The sequence below is a fragment of the Oncorhynchus tshawytscha genome, linkage group LG23 (assembly GCF_018296145.1).
Source record: "Oncorhynchus tshawytscha isolate Ot180627B linkage group LG23, Otsh_v2.0, whole genome shotgun sequence".
Classification (NCBI taxonomy): domain Eukaryota; kingdom Metazoa; phylum Chordata; class Actinopteri; order Salmoniformes; family Salmonidae; genus Oncorhynchus; species Oncorhynchus tshawytscha.
In genome coordinates this window covers 14775887-14793716 of record NC_056451.1, presented here as the reverse complement: position 1 = coordinate 14793716, position 17830 = coordinate 14775887, and the positions used below count along the sequence as shown (strand labels likewise).

Sequence of the window (17830 nt, the reverse complement as noted above, 5' to 3'; positions counted from 1 at the left end):
GGATGTTTGACAAGTAGCTGTCCACATACTTTTGGTCATGTAGTATACATGGTGAATATCTATGGCAGGCATTGTCATTTACCAGTTTGTGGAGCTCACAGAGCAATCATGCATATATTTTGTGTCTTATGGCTATTATGAAAGTAATAAAATCTCTCATTAGAAATAAACTACCATTAAGAATAACAAGTGAAGAAAATACTTGATTAAACTATGTAAAAACCAAAACTGACAGAAAAATTACATTTTTATTAGAATATAAAAGTAAAAAACAGGAGTGTTAAGTTTCCATTGCATAGTAAGATTCATTAGAACAATTTAAAATCAGGCAGTTGGTTAATTAATCTAACAAGACAAAAGACAACATTTCCCTTACAGCTACAGCACTGACATGTAAAGAAATTAGTTTTATTGTCATGTTGGTCCATATTCATATTTACCAACTAATTGTGACTGGCCTGAACATTAGTGTTGAAAAGAAAAAGCGAAAGACTGACATTAGGGTAGCGGAATGACAGATGAAAATACAAAGAGAAGAGAAACAAATGACAGAAAATATGTACATAAGTTTGAACAAAGTTTCAAGCACAGACTAACAAAAGGTCAAGCCGCTTAGGTTAGAGGTCAAAGGTTGGACAACAAGGCTCAACCACATCTCCAGCTGACAGAAGCCTAGCTAAATGGAGTCACCCTCATTGCAATGTCATCTGTCTTTAGGGTCAAATACCATACAATGTGGCCAGACCTGTCAGTAACCTACACATCAGGGAGACAAACCATAAATCACAGGAAGTCCCAAGGCACATATTACAGTACCATTTCGTGTTGCTAGGCTAATGAACGTGGCATTTGAAACATTAAGCTGCACAACATAAAAATCCCCTGAGAGCAGATGTATGTGGAGTGGGAGGCAAATGCAGCTTAGCGGTGGTCCTGTGCCCATTTTAAGTAGTGCACAAAATACCAGAGGATTGTGTCGGCTGCTATGTGGCAAACTGTAGTGTTTCTATTTAAACAAATCCATCCATACTGTATGAGAAGTTGCTCGGTGAGTTTCTGAAAGGGAGATAGGTGGCGAAATCAGCCGGATGATAGGATACAGTCGTAGAACATCAGAGGATTAAATAAATGATAATAGATTAAGCCGTTTGTACACAGATAGAGCCACTAGAGATAAAATAAATGTAAATAAAGTTGCAGTCTTTTTGATTAAAATCCCTTAAAGTAAAGCTGCTCGAATATTTTCAAGATATAAAAGAAAACAATGTAAATCTGGGAGGGTGAGATTAATACAAATTGAGGCATACTATAGCCCTGTCATCCCAACAAGCAAAATGAGGAACATCACTCAAGGCAAATAGTTGGGCAGCAGGTAACCTCAAGGTTAGTGTTTGGCCCCATTGTCTCACGTCAGATAGCACGACGGCAGTCTGCACTGAATTGAGGTTAAGGGACAAGCATCACGTAAGAGTGACACGATCTGACGTAAGACAATGGCGTTGGGCCAGTATAACCGAAAGTTTGCCGGATCAAATCCCGAAGCCGACAAGGTGAAAAATCTGTATAATGCCCTCGGGCAAGAACCTTAAACCCAATTGCTCCAGGTAGGCCGTTATGTCTGCCCCTAGCTGGCTCTGACCCAAACTCTGAGGGTGTCTCAGGAGTTGGGATATGTAAAAACACATTTCCAATTCACACAAGTTCATTATTATTAAATGAGCAAACCTCATCCTTAGTGACCACATTTTTAAATTTCCTGCTTGAATAATATCACTAAATTAACTGATTTGATTAATGTAGTTAGATATGAACTAAATCTGTCCATTGGTACATTTACAAAAAGTAGCCAAAGTACACACAAAAAAATAGCCTTTTGGGGTGGGAGATCTGGCAGTTTCCTCTAACCCCTCACTTCTTGAAGAACTTCTTGTTGAGAAGGAAGATGAGCAGGTTGACATTGACTTTGGCCTTGTCGAACATCTTCATCACCGCCACTCCCTCGTACTGGAGCTGCAGCAGGTCCTACACACACACACACACACACACACACACACACACACACACACAAATAGACCGTTCTGAAATCCAAGATCTTTCAAAATAGCAACACTAAATAATTTACCATTGCATCACATACAATATAGAGCACTGATTTCAGTGACACTGGGATATGCATCAATCACAGACCATAGGTTTGTATTGAAATGTCGGTTCTAGTTTTTTCTACTACTACTACCACCACCCACTCACCTGGTATTTGAGGGGGAACTTCTCCATGTCCACCCCCATAAAGCGAGCCTTTACCTGGAACGTGCCGCCCTCCTCACCGGGCACAATGTCAAAGATCACATTCTTAAACCTAAAGAGAGATAAAAAATCAAATACATTTATTTTCTTGAGGCCCTAAGTAACCATACATGGTGATTTGGTAGGGTGGTGTGTGCATGTTCCTGCTTGGGTGTGTGTATACTCACTGTGTGACTGGCAGGTCCTCAATCTCCAACAGGACTCCTTTCTCATGTAAACGGGCAGCAGTGTAGGTCAGAGTGGGCTGCTTGCTCTTCTTCCCTTTGCTCTCCGCTGACTTCTTTCCACTCACCTTACTGAGGGGAGAGCGAGAGAGAGAGCGCTCAGCACGGTAGCAGTCTGCAGCCGTTTTACTCCTGAACTTCAAACAGTGTGGTCACACTCCCACATATGTTTATGTGTACCTGTGTTTCGCTGTGAGGTTATCCAGGCACGTGGTGATGTACTGGCTGTAGAAGTCCACCTGTTCGCTGTGGAAGGAGCTCTTGCAGTGAAGGCTGCCCATGGTCTGTCTCAGCTTGACCAGCTCAGCCTGACGACGCTGCCGGTACAGACGCTGGTGGCGGATGTCCTGGGAAGGATGGTTTGGAAAGAGGGTTACATTTTGGGGGGGGCAAATCCAAATGGCGACCAATTGTGACGAGCTATACCACCTTGGTTTAGGTGTAGTTGATTCGGTATGCTAACTTTACAACTAAAATGTCATTGTGTGTTGTGTAGTGTCTCTATCCACCTTGGCTATGAGCTGTAGTATCTGTGTCTCAGAGTCAGGTGGAGTCAGGACCCCCAGGCTCTCCAGCCTCCTCAGGCTACGCTGGATCTTCCGCTTCTTCTCCTCCAGAGACATGTTGCCGTCGGCAACGATTGACTGGTTCCTCTTCATCTTCTCGGGGGTGCGGGCGTCCCTCTGGGCGCGGCGATGCATCATCCACCCATGCTGCACCTCCTGAGAGAGGAGAGGAGTACACCAGCGGTTAACTACTAAACACTCCCTGCGGAGGGATGAGTGTGAGGAAGAGGGTGTGTGGGAGCGCAGTGAAGAGCTGTGGAATATACCTGATCCTGAGAGGAGGAGGCCCTGAGGACCTCACTCAGTGTGTCTCCAGGCTGGGCTCGGATCACGTCGATGATCAATTGTTTGGTACTGCAAAACAAGCACACTTCACATTAGACATGCCATTTTTCATAGTGTGATAGTCGTACCACACTGAAATGTTAAATGGTTTAAGCCCCTACCTGAGGAGAATCCCCCTGGTGTCAGGGTGGTCGTCTGAGCCCCTGAACACATCAAACTTGCTGGTGAGGGTGAGGGACACCTCCATCTTACTGTAGTGGGCCAGGGTCTGTTCGGTCTGGGGCTCCGCAGTGCTCACAGCCCCCTCACCAACCAGAGCGTGGATAGTGGGCACCTTCCCCAGGTCTCTCAGCAGATTCAGCAACGGGTCAGACTGGTCGGGACACAGGGAGTCCTGGTGCTCCAGCAGAAGCTACACACACACACACTTACTTTAGTGCACAGGATCTACTAAAATGAAAAGGTTTGTACCCAACCAACACCCCCCCAGAACCCATTAAACTAAAAGTTTGGATGAATCTTTATCTTATGTGGCATCCAGACCTTGTGGGTGTTGAGGAGCTCACTGATGGAAATATAGATGACAGGCTTGTTGAGGATGACCATCTCAGAGTACTCATCAATGTTAAAACGCTCCTCGGGCTCCGGCACGTCACACGCAGCATGCAGGAACTTACTGCGGAAGACATATGAACAATGCTTAAGAACCACTTAGCATGTATAGCCTAATTATAGTAATAAAGCTCTCCTCTGAAAAGGTGGTGGGGGCTGCACTAAAATGACAGGACGACTCACCGGAACTTGGAGTGCGTCAGGGTAATGTAGTCGTTGAGGGCACGCAGGTGAGGGCTGTCACCGTGGAAGTGTTTGTGTGCGGCAGCATGCTGCAGGATGCGTGCGATGGAACCCAGGATGCGGCGCTGCTCGGGGAGCAGGGAGGAGCCGGCCGAGAACTCTACCACGTCAAAACCATCCGGCGCCACCACGGCTGGGTTCATGTAGCGGTAGTACACCAGGTTCCCCACAATCTGACCACAACACAACCATCATGTTCCCCACAATCTGACCACAACACCAGCTTCCCCACAATCTGACCACAACACTAGTATTCCAGAAAGCCAGACTAGTGACTTAGAGATCTGTCACACCAGAACTTTCCAGTTCCAGAAAGAGCTTGAAAAGACAGCCCTTGAAAGACAGCCCTTGAAAGACAGCCCTTGAAAGACAGCCCGATCAGAAACCACAGTAACACCGAATTCTGAAGTAAAACTGCTACCTACTAGGTTAACTTGATCTTAGCAAATACGGGACTTCAACAATAAGATTGTTCATGACCGACTTGTCCCTTAGAAAATCCACTTGACATCGGAGCCTGCGTTGTTTGGCAGTGCTTTATTTCCATAACAATATGGGCGATGCTGAACTATTTGGCAGGGCAAATGTGTGTAGAGCTATATGAGGTGCCTCACATTGAAGATGTCTTTATTGCATTCCTTGGCTATCAAGTTTTCCATATAATCATGGAGGACTTCTACAGAACTGCAGGTAGAGTAAACTGAGGTCAGTTGACTGCCAGCGATGCTTTGCTAATCTCACATTAATTAACCTAGGCAACATGATAAAAATAGCCTAATTCATCCTTCAGATTTTCCAAAGTCATTGGTGCTATAGATGGACACATTCCCAATTCAAGGACCCTCTGGACCAAATGAAGGAGACGAAGTGAATAGAAAATATTTTCACTGCATAAACAGGTAGCTATTGAATATTGTAGCCAACACGTCTAGCAAACCAAATCATTTTCAGAAACAGTCATTCAATTCAATGATTGTCCTTACTTCTTTGGTCAGATGATGTGACTACCATGGGGTTACAACTAAACATAGAACACATTGTTGCCCGTGTGGTCATGAAAAGCACTAAGAATTCAATAAATTATTCATCCTACATAGGCCATGGAATGGGCCTAGCATTCCATTTGTGACATATGTAAGTTGTAGTAGCCTATTACGCCATAGCCTTGACACGTCACCAGCATTGCAATAAAAATGCTTATAAAGTAAAAACATTACTAGTCACCCATGTGTGTAAGCTAGGCATATTAAATATTAGAATCATGCCACTTCACACATTTACTCTGTCTGCAATTGTCTGCCAGGCTCTGGCCCTCTGGCTTTTGCAGCAGTGGATGTATTACTTGGGGTAAATACACCACATATACACAAAAGTACAGTACCAAACTGCACAAGCCAGTTTTCAGATCAATCAATCAGAGCTTTGCTAAGCCTAATAACTTAAACGAGAAGCAACGGTTCTGGAACCAAGAAATCCTGAACTCCCTCATCTGGTTAAGACAAGCCGGATACGTTCGGGAAATCCTGAATTTGTTAAACCATCTTCGTGGAATACTCCTCTGGTTCCCCACAATCTAACCACAACACAACCAACAGCACGTCATCACACATGGAAGGATCAGATCCTGTCTAGCTGATAACCGTATCTAAGTGATTTAATCATTGAGCCTGGTCAGTAGTGTACCTTGTAAAGCTCGTCCTCGCTGGCCTGAGGAAACTTCTCATGTAGAGAATCTCTCAGGACCTTGGCTGTGTAGCGCATCCCATATCTGTGGGAGGAAGGAGAACGCCTGAGTGTTGAACTCCCATCACAGAATATAAAGTACCAGAGAAAGAAATCAAACTAAATCAATAAGTAGCCAAATCTGGTGAGAGGAAGACGTGAGCCGCCAACAGCCATTTGATTAAGTTGCTGGTGATTCAAATGAATTGCACTGAGAATGAAAAGGAAGCTCTGCAGAGTGCATATGAAGGGCCTCTTACGGTAATTTATGCAGGTTGCTGGTGATTGCGTTGAGCAGGCGGTCTGTGAGGTTCTTGAGGTTTACGATAGAGATGTCCAGGCGACGCTGCACTTCTGGGTGGGCCAGGGCCTGCTCTGCACTCACTTCATAGGGCAGGGAGCTGGGGAGAGGAGACAGAGTATGTTGTGTCTGTATAGATGTACGTTTCTCAATGGACCTCTTGAAGCCAAATCAGAGAGTGTCAGCGTACACATCTTTAAAATACTAGTCATGAGAAAATCAAGTCAGTACATTCAACTAAAGTAAGTAAATCAGTCTGCATAGTATAAGTATTTCTTGCTGTATGCAGACCTCGTGGCCAAGCTAAAATGGTCTTGTCACCTCTAGTAGATGGCTCTCTATAGGAGAACGAGTGTGTGTCACTGTGATACTACATTTGTGCTGACCTCTTGTGGCCGGTCTGGGTCTCGGTCTGGTTGACCCAGCTCTTGTAGATCTCGCAGGGGTCCGTGCGGATGCTGAGGGTGCGGTCCTGCAGCACCTCTCTAATAGCCGGCCCCAGGATCTCCTTCAACGCTGTCTGACCGCGGGCATGGCGGTAGAAACTCACCAACATCTTAATGACTGTGGGGTTCCCAGTCACCACCTCCTGGGGCTGGTCCACCTTCCACCTGAGAGGGAGGGAGTGAGAAAGAAAAATTAAGTTCAGTGCAACTTGATCCCCCTGACAGCCTGTGTGTGAGAATAGTGTGTGTACACTGACTTGATCTCATGGCGCAGCGCGGTGGTGAAGAGCTGCAGCAGCAGGTAGGCCTCCCTGCAGTCGGAGCCGTAGTTGAACAGGGTGAAGATGACCGTCTCCATGAAGAGAGTCGTTTTATTCTGGGGCATCAGGAAGATCAGCTGGGCCAGGTACAGAGGCTGAGTCTGGAGAACACACACACTTAAATTAAGCGAGCCATTGCAGAAAACTCAGTCCAGGCCACATACGAGGGGGCAGATAAAATAGTCGACCCTGTATCGTTAATACCTACTAAAAAAAAAATGTTGCTTCCATCAGCTCACCTGTAGCAGATAGAAGAGGTGCTGGTAAGCCTCCAGTTTCTCCCTCTTATCTTTGCTCAGGGCCTTGAGGCCCTTGCTCTTGTCCAGAGCCATCATGTCCGACAGCTGCTCCTTGTTCTTCTTGGTCAGCTTCTTGCAGTGGGAAACCACCTCCTGTAGACATGTTAGTTAATCAAATATATGGATGAGAAGTGTGATGGACGACAGACCCTTCTAGGCACCTTCCAAATCAAAAATGAATAGAACTTCTGAAGCCGGTGTAGTAATAATGAAATGAAATAGGCTACGACCTGCAGCGTGACACGGTTGCGGACCAGCAGTCCTATCTTGAGGTCCATTAGGTCCAGGTCAGTCTCCAGCTGGCGGTTGGAGCGAATGGTCCTCACCACCTCCTCCCTCATACGCAGCAGCTCCCCCTCCTGGCGGATGTCGTTGTCACCCATCTCCAGCAGGTGCGCAAACTTCCTCACTACTGACAGAGGAGGGGTAGTGGAGTGGACTGGAAGAGAGCAAGATCACAGTGTTAATACGGGGGATGTCAATGCAATTGAGACTGGTGTTATGCAAAAGACTTGGTATTTACATTGGACTAAAGTTATGATCATTGTAAAAATAAAAACAATTGTAGGAAACCAGGCAGACTTGTGAGTGGAGCTGTGGCCACCTACCTAGCATTCTGTATTCCTCACGGGCCTTGTTGGCTCGGAAGAATGCCTGGATCTTTATAATGGCGCCCACCTGTAGAAGAACAAAGGTCAGGCTAAATTTCAAGGTATGTAGCCATTTTTAGAGCTGAGGGTTTGTCTACAGGGGTGATGGTTGGTTGCACTCACTTGACGTCTGAAGAAGCGCCGACGAGAAAGGTATTTCCTCCGAGCAATCCACATCTTCACACTGGCCTGGACCTAACACACAGTAAGAACAACCAATGTCAACTTCAACACAGGGTTCATCTTTAATTTACAAAGAGATTATTTGGTCAACCTTACCCTGACTACAGCCCTCCAGTTCTGGTAGAGATACTGTAGCCTCTTTCTGTAGGCTCTCTGCTGTACGAACCTCCTCCAGTGGGACTGGAAACAAACACACACAACAAGCACCTTTCAGTTTTGAAACATGTATTTGGGTATGTAACGTTAGTCTGCACTGTAGTTCTATGCGTTCTATGGTAGCTGACCTGGATGGTGATGATGGCAGGTAGCTGGGTGTTGAGGAAGTGCAGACGGGAACCCAGCCTCTGTCTGAGGAGGAATCCCTGGGCCCTGGCCTGCAGCTGCACCACCAGGCCCTCACTGGCCTTCCAATGCACCTCCCGGCCGTGGGCAGCAGTTACACTGCTCAGCACCGCCTGTAGAGGGAGACAGACCACAGAGACAGTCAGCCATAATAACTGTTGGCTTATCTAATCAAGTCAAACTCTAGCTCTTCAGCCATACTTGTTTCTACTGAATTTACAGGTGATTTTGACCTGTATTTCTTCGTGGGCCAGGAACACTGTGCACTGGACAAAGCCCTGCGGTCTCTCCCAGGTGCCCTCCAGCTTGTGCAGGTGGAAGTAGTAGGGGCTGTCCTCAGTCTTGGTCTTCAGCCATGGGCTCCGGTTGTCTCCTAAGTCCAAGTACATAGAGATTATGGCTCGTCACTACCTAGAAGCTTAAAGGTAGACTCAGTGTTATGATGCTGCCAGGAGCAGCACCGCAGATACTGAGATGAGCGCGATGCAACATAGTATCTGCACATGAACACGGGTATGCTTCACTCTGCTACAATGTGACGGCTACGGGACCAAAACAGTGGAGACGTTTAGCCTCATTCTTCAACTCTGTTGTTGCTGAAATTGACATTTACTTTGTGCGTCGCTGAGTCTACAGTTAATCCTGACCAATTGTGAGCAGCTAATATGCTACTAAAGTGCATAGATCACCACCAGCATGAACACAAGTGAATCACGGTAGTGGGTACGGACCTCCCACAGATTTGGCTCCGAGTAGGGCGGTGAGTTCAGCCTGGTACACTCCAGCACATTCTGCCACCACGCTCCGCAGCGCCACCTCTGGCAGACGCAGGACTCGCAGAGTCTGGGACGCCTTGCCCTCCTTCACCGCCTGGTTCACGGCCGCCAAGCCCAGGGACACTTGCCAGGGAAACACACAGTTAAGATAACGGTATACATTTTGTGACAACATGAATTACAGTTGTTGTGAGGAAACCCATCAGCATAGAATTTCACCATTGCTTTAAAAAGATGTGGAGGGTATCATGCCAACTCACTCTTCAGGGCTCTTTGAGTGTCCTGATTGGCTCTTCTCACTCCTTCCTGAATGTCAGCCAACCACAACTCTGCTCCTGGGTCACGGTTCACCTGTGATAGGACAAGGCACAGCACTGAATAATGAACCACAAAATCTTGTTTAGATTCCCTGTTTTAAACTATTATTTCTTCCTGGCTGACATACCTCAGCCTTCTGCCTCCGGGCTCTGGTCAGTACATCATGGTAGCGGCGGGCATTGAGTGTTGTCACCTCCTCAAGGCCACTAGAAGGCAAGAGCAGTGCAGCCAGAGTCTTCTGAGGGTCGCCTCGGCACAGGGCCTGGTTAATCAGCCCGATGGTGAGGATCTCTGGGGACAAACAGGAAGCAGATCCAGTCAAATACAAGGTATTTCCGTTGTTTTAGAATCAAATAGCATCCAACAAAATATTGCTGTCAATGGACCTAAACCCAGAGTGTTTCTGGGAGTTGGTGTCCAGTTCACCAAACGTACGGTCATGCTCTTCCTGTGCTGCTGCATTTACAGAGTTTAGTCCTCTCTGGAGATCGTTCCACGTCAGCAGAGCTCTCCCAGCCTTCCTCCTCTGATCACCCAGCTCCTCAAAGTACCTGAGGCAAATGACAAAGGAGTTCATTAAAGTATTACAGATCTGCAACCAGGCTACATGGGGACAACGGAGAATTGTCAGGAGAGTGGTACTGTAAACCCACCTCTGAACTAGGCTGTCGTCAATATCGGCCAGACCGGCTGCAGGGCTGATCAGCGTGGCACAAAAGGCTCCCACATCTTTGGCCTCCACCGCCTGGTTGATGAGAGCCACCGCCGAGAGCATCTCCACTGCTACATACAGCTCCTCCTGCTGCAGGTCCCCCTGCAGGCACAGAGGACCATATTCACTACAGTTAGTTTACATACAACAAAGTTATTCAAGTTCAGTAACCTGGTCATTTCCCCCTATATTGTTTATATTACTATATAAACAATATAAATATACTATCTATTTCTTTTTTTTTTTTTATACAAAATGTTAATGAAACAGTCTTGTTTCCAGCCAAGACAGAGTTGCAGAGAAAAGGAGTTGAGTGATATGAGGGAGATTAGGTGGCCATGGTAGTTTGACGTGCCAGGTGGGGAACTGTAGCCTAACCTACCTGAGGACTTTGTCGCTGAAGTGGGGCCAGTTCACTCTGGTAGAGCGCTGAGGCAAAGGGGTAGACGTCTGGGAGGTGGGCATCAGGGTCCATGAGTGCACGGACAGTCTGCCTGGGCTCCCCAAGACGCAGAGCCTCATTGATGGACCTTACAGCTTTCTGCACTGAATAAACACCCACACTTTGTTTGGATGGATCTACAACGGAACATTGTGACTGCAAAGGACCAGTCATTAATATACTTACGCACACATGCAGCAACTTAAGAGCCACTAGAATTGATATAGTGCATGCCCCTTGTTATAAGAACTGACTACGATACAGTATTTATTTGAGTGTGTACTAACTTGTCTGGTTGCGCTGGGCCTCCTCGTTAGCCACACACACCCCCTCCTGCAGTTCATCTCGCTCAAGAGGGTCCACACAGCCCAGGTCCTGCCACATGTCAGTGAGCAAAGGTCAGGGGTCAGTGTGTGTGTGTGTGTGTGTGTGTGTTAATGTGCAGTTTCTCACCAGGGCCTTCTGTTCACGGTCAGTGGCCAGTTGCTCCAGGTACCAGGGCCCGTAGTCTCTCTGGAGGCCCCTCAGGGCCAGACAGGGGACCTGGAGGGCTGCCAGGAGGGCCAGAGAGTCCCCACAATCCAGGGCCTCGTCCACCTGCTCTATGGCCGCACGCACTGCAAACAGTGACAAAAATATTTGATTTAGTTCCGATTTTTTCCCTTCATCCTATTTATCTGTTTGATGGTTAAGTCCTACTCACCATTCACTTTGTCAATATTCTCTTGAATCTCACTTTGGGTCAGGTATTCCTCATAGATATCCTTCTCTTCTGAACCTTTACACTAGAAATTCAGTACACGATTACCACCCTGACACCAACAGAAACTCTGTACCAGGGATATGGCTATAAATGCATTTTTAAATCATATTAATTCAGTCAGTCACCTTGGTGTAGGCGAGAGCCGCCTTCTGTGCCCGTGCTTGGCGCAGCATCTCCTGGTAGACTGGCATCAGGTGCGCTTCCAGGTTGGTGAGCATGGCACTGGGATTCCGCAGGGCCTGGGCAGTGACCTCCACATGCCCACTCTCCACCGCCTCATTGATAGCTATAACTGCAGCATGGACTGGAGGGAGAGAGAAGGGAGATGGAGGCAACATTTTGATAAACTATTCAAGGACAGTGAAAACATTGACTCTTAGATGACAGTCGATGACTAAGGAACTTCAATAGTATCTGATGCGTCTCTAGGCGTTTCAATTTTGGAACCCCATCCATATCAGTTTAAGTAGAGTACCAATGTGCCAAAAGACAACCCCTGGTCTAAAACTAACACATTTTGGGCCCGTGTGAATTCATATTTTAACTTGAAATAAGGTGTATTTTCTACATTGAAAACATCAAAGCAAAACATCTGTGCCTCTACTTACCAGCAGCCTCATCCACTGTTATCTCATTGGCTAAGATCCCCCCAATCTTGCTAAAGGCTGGCATCTGGATGCCATATTTGTCCAGCTCCCGTTTCATGTTGTTAATCTCCTCCTCTGGAGAATAAATATTACCCAAAAAAAACACAGGAATGAGAGAGGAATATTAATGATATTTTCCCCTTAACCCAGTTACCAGTTGTGATTGAATAGTAAGGGGTTACTAAGTAAGACTCTACCTGTAAATTTGACCTTGCCACAGAGGTCATGGATCTGAGGGGCCAAACCTAGTCGGAAAAGGTAGAGGCTGAGAGCATGGATGCAGTACACAGTTCTGGGCATGTTCTTCTTATCATAGATGTCAGTGGTCTCTGGGTGGAACATCTGAAACAACAAGGACAGGTTAGGTGCAGTTCAGGTGTAACAGTAAACAAGATCGCTACCGTTATACGTGAGGAGAGGCCTAATAAAGAGTTTCTCCCTTTAAAATGTACCGTTGGTAGTCCGATCTCCGCCATCGCACTGCGCCAATGGTTGATGTTGTCCGTGTGGCGGAACTGCAATCCCATACCCTGAGGGAGAAACATATGATCCGTTGGAGAAATCTGCATTATGACACCTCTGATATTCAGCTACACTATTCAATGCCTTTGAAATAGAGTATTATGCTTGCTCAGCACTAATTCAAATTCAAAGGAGTTGGTTTTCAATCACAGTCACATGTGAAAAGACATTAGAGCAGAAAAGCAGGTACTAGGAAAAATAGGCTGTTCTAAAGGACCACGAAGGTAAGCAAGAGGCAGTGTGTTATTTTTCAGAGAAAAATAAATGACAAGACTGTCAAAAGATCCAAAAGAAAGTTTCTCAGCAGGAAACTCAGTCTTTCTTACTGACAGAGGCATTTCAGTAAAACCATAGGGCTGTGAACAATAGAACAGACCTTGAAGCGTTCCTGGTCCAGGTCATAGATTTTTTTGAGGGGGATTATCTTGGGGGCAAAACAGTGGCCTAGCTTGGCCAGCAGCACCCCGTTCCTCAGCCCCTCCTCAAGTTCAGTCGGGGCAGGCAGCTCCTCGTGGAGACAAGCTTCCATCCACCTTGTAAAGAGAGAACATACGTCTAATGTCAACTTACTAGCGAATATTAACGCAAGATTTTTCCAAGTATTGCATGTGATGTGTTAAAACATGAAGTAAGAGCAATCAGACTTAAATGACAGAGATAGTTGCTTTTACAATTTCCTGCAGACAAGTGAATTGGCCAATTATCTCAAAAGACAGAGGTAACGACAGTTTCAGGTTGGATATTAGACAGATATTTGCCTGTAGTTTTCCTTACCTCCACCAACAGCAGTTAGGGACCGTCAACATAGTGACAAATCAACATTTTCTAATTTCAATAGCTATTTAATCATTACTCCTAAAACTTTCAAAACTGGTTCTAGCTAACCCGATGGCATAGACACACATTGCACACATTTTTTTTAATGTAGATTTACATCACACCTTTTAAATTATTTACATTTTTGAATTTCAATAGCTCATTGGTCATATGACCTACTAGACTCAAACAAGGTTCAGAATGTCCACTGACTACCTTTCTATATTGCACACCCTTTAGTTTGTCCATTTTCATCACATGTTTTTAGATGAATTTCTCAATTTAAAATCCCAAAGCTCCTTGGTCATGTGACCTAGTGACTTCAAACCAGGTTCAGAATGTCCACCGACTCTGCCGTCGCACACTGATGTTGGTCTACTTTCATCTCATGCTATTAGACTTAAATCTGTAAGCTTTGCAGGCCTTTATTTTACATGGGTGGTAAAAAATAAAAAATAAATGTTCCAACCTTGCAATAACTATCTTTTATATGGACACTGAAAAGATCCGAAAATGTCTGTATGTGGTATGGATCAAGGACAGGAGAGGTGTTTGAACGGAGGTGCTTAAAGGAAGGCACACAGGTAGGCTTCATGAAAAACAAAGTTTCATATACTCTTTTTAATCACAGTAATAGGCAGCGATTTGTCAGACAGTGAGCTTGATAACGTGAAAGAATCCTTTTCATAGCATCACTTTCATATACTGTACATTAAGACAAATCCTTCTATGTTGAGTATTAGAACGCAGTTTACAGAACCCGATAATGACTCGATATTTGAGTGCATTCGCAACAAGCCACCTGCAGAAAACTTACAAAATGCAATAGTGCATTTGAGGGTTCGTTTTTCTGATAAATAGTTACTTGACGCATGGCCTACTATTTCTAACTGGGAAAATAAACATCTACGTCTTTTGTGAGTAAAATCCTTTTTCCAAAATTGATTTAGATACATTTTTGTGAAGAGGTATGAGGGTTGTGATATGGGTCATTTAATAGTAAAATCATTTAAGGGATCAATACTTTTCTATATTGCTTCCCCAGTTTCTGCATGAACCATCAGGCCAAGTGTTTTTGGTTGACACTGCTGTACAGAAAGAGGAGGAATCGGAACATACTGCATTCAAATTCAGGTCTTAGTTATTCCATTGAATTGGATCTAATACATATTAGCATTTTACATACATTCATAAGTGTAATAATATTTTATGACATACTGTGAAAAACTCACTCCTGGCTGTCACTTTCAGACATGTGCAGAGCAGACTGAAAGGGGAAGGGTAGCTCTAGACTTGAACGACAGGGGTTCTCTGTAAAGAGAGAGTAATCCAAAAGGCACAGACACACCCCTTGACTTTCAATTAGCACCATTGACCTGTTTGTATTCTCTCCTGATTGGCAGTCTAACTAAAGTGCCAGAGGTATGAGGAGAGACATCCTCCTTTGTATTTATGGGAACAAATATTTCCCAACACTTTGGATCCTATTCTTGGACAGTTAGAAAACACAATGCATCAATGCAAAAAATGAATAAATTACTAATTACTGTCCATGAGTAAGCTCAACCTTATGGGTCTGTGGGCCAATAAAGTGCCAACTCAATTCTACCAGAGTAGTCTCTCATGCCCCTATGAACGGGGACAGGGGGCGATAGTTTTTCATCTAAACCAGACCTTTTTTACTGAAGTACACTAACCTGAAATTGAGGCTCTTTTCTTGACACACAGTAGCAGTTAACCAGATTAGAAGTCAAGAAGATCAAAAAGTAGATTGCTGTAAGGGTGCATTACATCCTGTGCTGCCACATTGTCATATCCATTCTGGATTCTGAGTGGTAAAATCATAGCTGAATAATGCCTCTATGTATGTGTATACATTTTCCACCAAGACAGAACTGCCAAAGAGGGTGGAGTTGCAATCTACTGCAGAGACAACCTGCAGAGTTCTGTCATACTATCCAGGTCTGTGCCTAAACAGTTCGTGCTTCTACTTTTATAAATCTACCTTTCCAGAAATAAGTCTCACTGTTGCCGCTTGTTACAGACCACCCTCAGCCCCTAGCTGCGCCCTGGACACCATATGTGAATTAATTGCCCCCCATTTATCTTCAGAGTTTGTACTGTTAGGTGACCTAAACTGGGATATGCTTAACACCCCCGCCGTCCTACAATCTAAGCTAGATGCCCTCAATCTCACCCAAATTATCATGGAACCTACCAGGTAAGGTAGAAGCCCAAATCCATAAACTCTGGCACCATCATAGACATCATCCTGACCAACCTGCCCTCTAAATACACCTCTGCATCTGTAATGGATCCCGTGGTCAAACGACCACCCCTCAACATTAGAGGTCGACCGATTATGATTTTTCAACGCCAATAACGATACAGATTATTGGAGGACCAAACAAAGCCGATACCGATTTTAAAAAAATCAGCCGATTTTTTATACTGGATTTGTAATAATGACAATTATAACAATACTGAATGAAAACTTATTTTAAGTTAATATAACATATCAATAAAATCAATTTAGCCTCAAATAGATAATGATACATGTTCAATTTGGTTTAAATAATGCAAAAACAGTGTTGGAGAAGAAAGTAAAAGTGCAATATGTGCCATGTAAGAAAGCTAACGTTTCAGTTCCTTGCTCAGAACATATGAAAGCTGGTGGTTCCTTTTAACATGAGTGTTAAAAGGAGAGCACACACTGTATATAGACTTCTCCATTGTGTTATTGACTGTACTTTTGTTTATTCCATGTGTAACTGTGTTGTTGTTTGTGTCACATTGCTTTGCTTTATATTGGCCAGGTCGCAGTTGTAAATGAGAACTTGTTCTAAACTGGCTAAATAAAAACTTATTTTTTATATACTGTATGTGGGAATGTCTGTCCTACATGTAGTGTTGGTACATGGAATATTCCTCAACTGCATATCATAATACTTATATTTGCAATAGCAATTTATGTTCAACAACTGACATTTTCAGATATTATTTTGACAAACACACTTTGGTGCTCACAATTCATTCTCTATTGTCATAGATTTGGTGGACACTCATCTATGATGACTAAGTACAAATGAAACTGTCACTTAATATTTTTTTCTTAGTCTACAAACACTACATTTATTCACCTTGTTTGAGTCGCTAGGTCACATGACCAAAGAGCTATTGAAATTTTACAATTAGAAAAATTCATGTAAAATCAAGAGATGAAAACGGACAAACTAAAAGGTGCGCAATACAGAAGTAGTCAATGGACATTCTGAACCTTGGTTTGAGTCAAGTAGGTCACATGACCAAGGAGCTATTGAAATTCGAATGTAAAGAACTGTTTGTACTTTGTTTAAGCTCCCTAACTAATTCAACTAGGAATATAAAATGCTGCTCACATTTCAACATGTTTATTAATTTAGAAAGCGAAATAATGTCAAAATCGTGAAAGTAAGACCTGTGCAATTTTTCCAACATCATGACACTTATTTGGAGTATGTGGCTCAAGTGGTTTGAAAGCGCGAATATCAAACTTGAAACTGTCTTTACCTCGGTCTTCAAAAGCAAGTTAGCTATCCATGATAGGGTGAAGTAATACTGATATAGTCTGAAGTACACGTCAGTTATTGTCTGAAACCAACTGAGAAGTTAACTTTTCTTACCTTTTAGCCTCTTCCAAACGGCAAAGGTATTGATAGGCAACATTCTGGACGCGTTGTTCATCCATCTCCTCAGCTGTCAACCGCTCATCTGTAACAAAATGTCAAACAATCATATAACTTTATACAAAGTACCATCTAGCAAGCTAACTTAACTAAATACCTGAGTTGACATGGACTTGACCCAAGTTAACCTTGACAAGTTGGGTAACGTTATATTGCAAGCCTTGCAAGTTTGCTAGCTACAACGTTACAGTAAGCCGTTAAGGTTAGATCATTTGCTAATGTTACCTGCGATCTATAGTTAGCCACCCACCTAAAACAGGTAAAACAACCAGTTTACTATTTATTGTCTAACAAACTTAATGTTAATTAGGTTGCAAGGTCGCTTAACTTACATCCACCTGAACGCGTTTGTGTGCCCGAATCTCCCATTTTCTTCTTCGACAGATTACTGGCACGTTCTCTCAAAACGCTAGTTATATTTTCTGGTCTCAAGTTATCAATATAACTTTCGCATGTGGATAGTGTTTTAATTATATTGTCGATGCTGTTTCCACATTCTAAAAATGAAAAAAAAAAAATGCACACTCCTTCCTACTGATTCAACTGCAGTACACACATTTTTCTGTCAAATTTGAACTTTGAATATCCCGCCATCCACTCATTGGCTAA

At 44.1% G+C, this 17830-nt stretch overlaps 1 protein-coding gene across 1 annotated transcript; it reads right to left on the bottom strand.

Annotated features, from left to right (window-relative positions):
* Positions 1-234: 234 nt before the first annotated feature.
* Positions 235-17790, bottom strand: iqgap3 (IQ motif containing GTPase activating protein 3). Its single transcript, XM_024385686.2, has 36 exons — positions 17554-17790; positions 17159-17246; positions 13057-13213; positions 12611-12688; positions 12356-12500; positions 12120-12233; positions 11637-11815; positions 11452-11533; positions 11202-11365; positions 11036-11123; positions 10689-10852; positions 10248-10408; positions 10030-10145; positions 9722-9885; positions 9537-9627; positions 9232-9399; positions 8734-8873; positions 8443-8613; positions 8255-8338; positions 8099-8170; positions 7934-8003; positions 7556-7764; positions 7266-7418; positions 6964-7127; positions 6647-6871; positions 6220-6360; positions 5921-6005; positions 4178-4410; positions 3926-4058; positions 3544-3794; positions 3364-3451; positions 3041-3253; positions 2712-2878; positions 2475-2603; positions 2251-2359; positions 235-2022 (listed from the first exon to the last, which is right to left on the bottom strand). The coding sequence occupies exons 1-36, from the start codon at positions 17588-17590 to the stop codon at positions 1909-1911; spliced, it is 4947 nt and encodes a 1648-aa protein (XP_024241454.1). The 5' UTR covers positions 17591-17790; the 3' UTR covers positions 235-1908.
* Between the last annotated feature and the right edge of the window lie 40 nt (positions 17791-17830).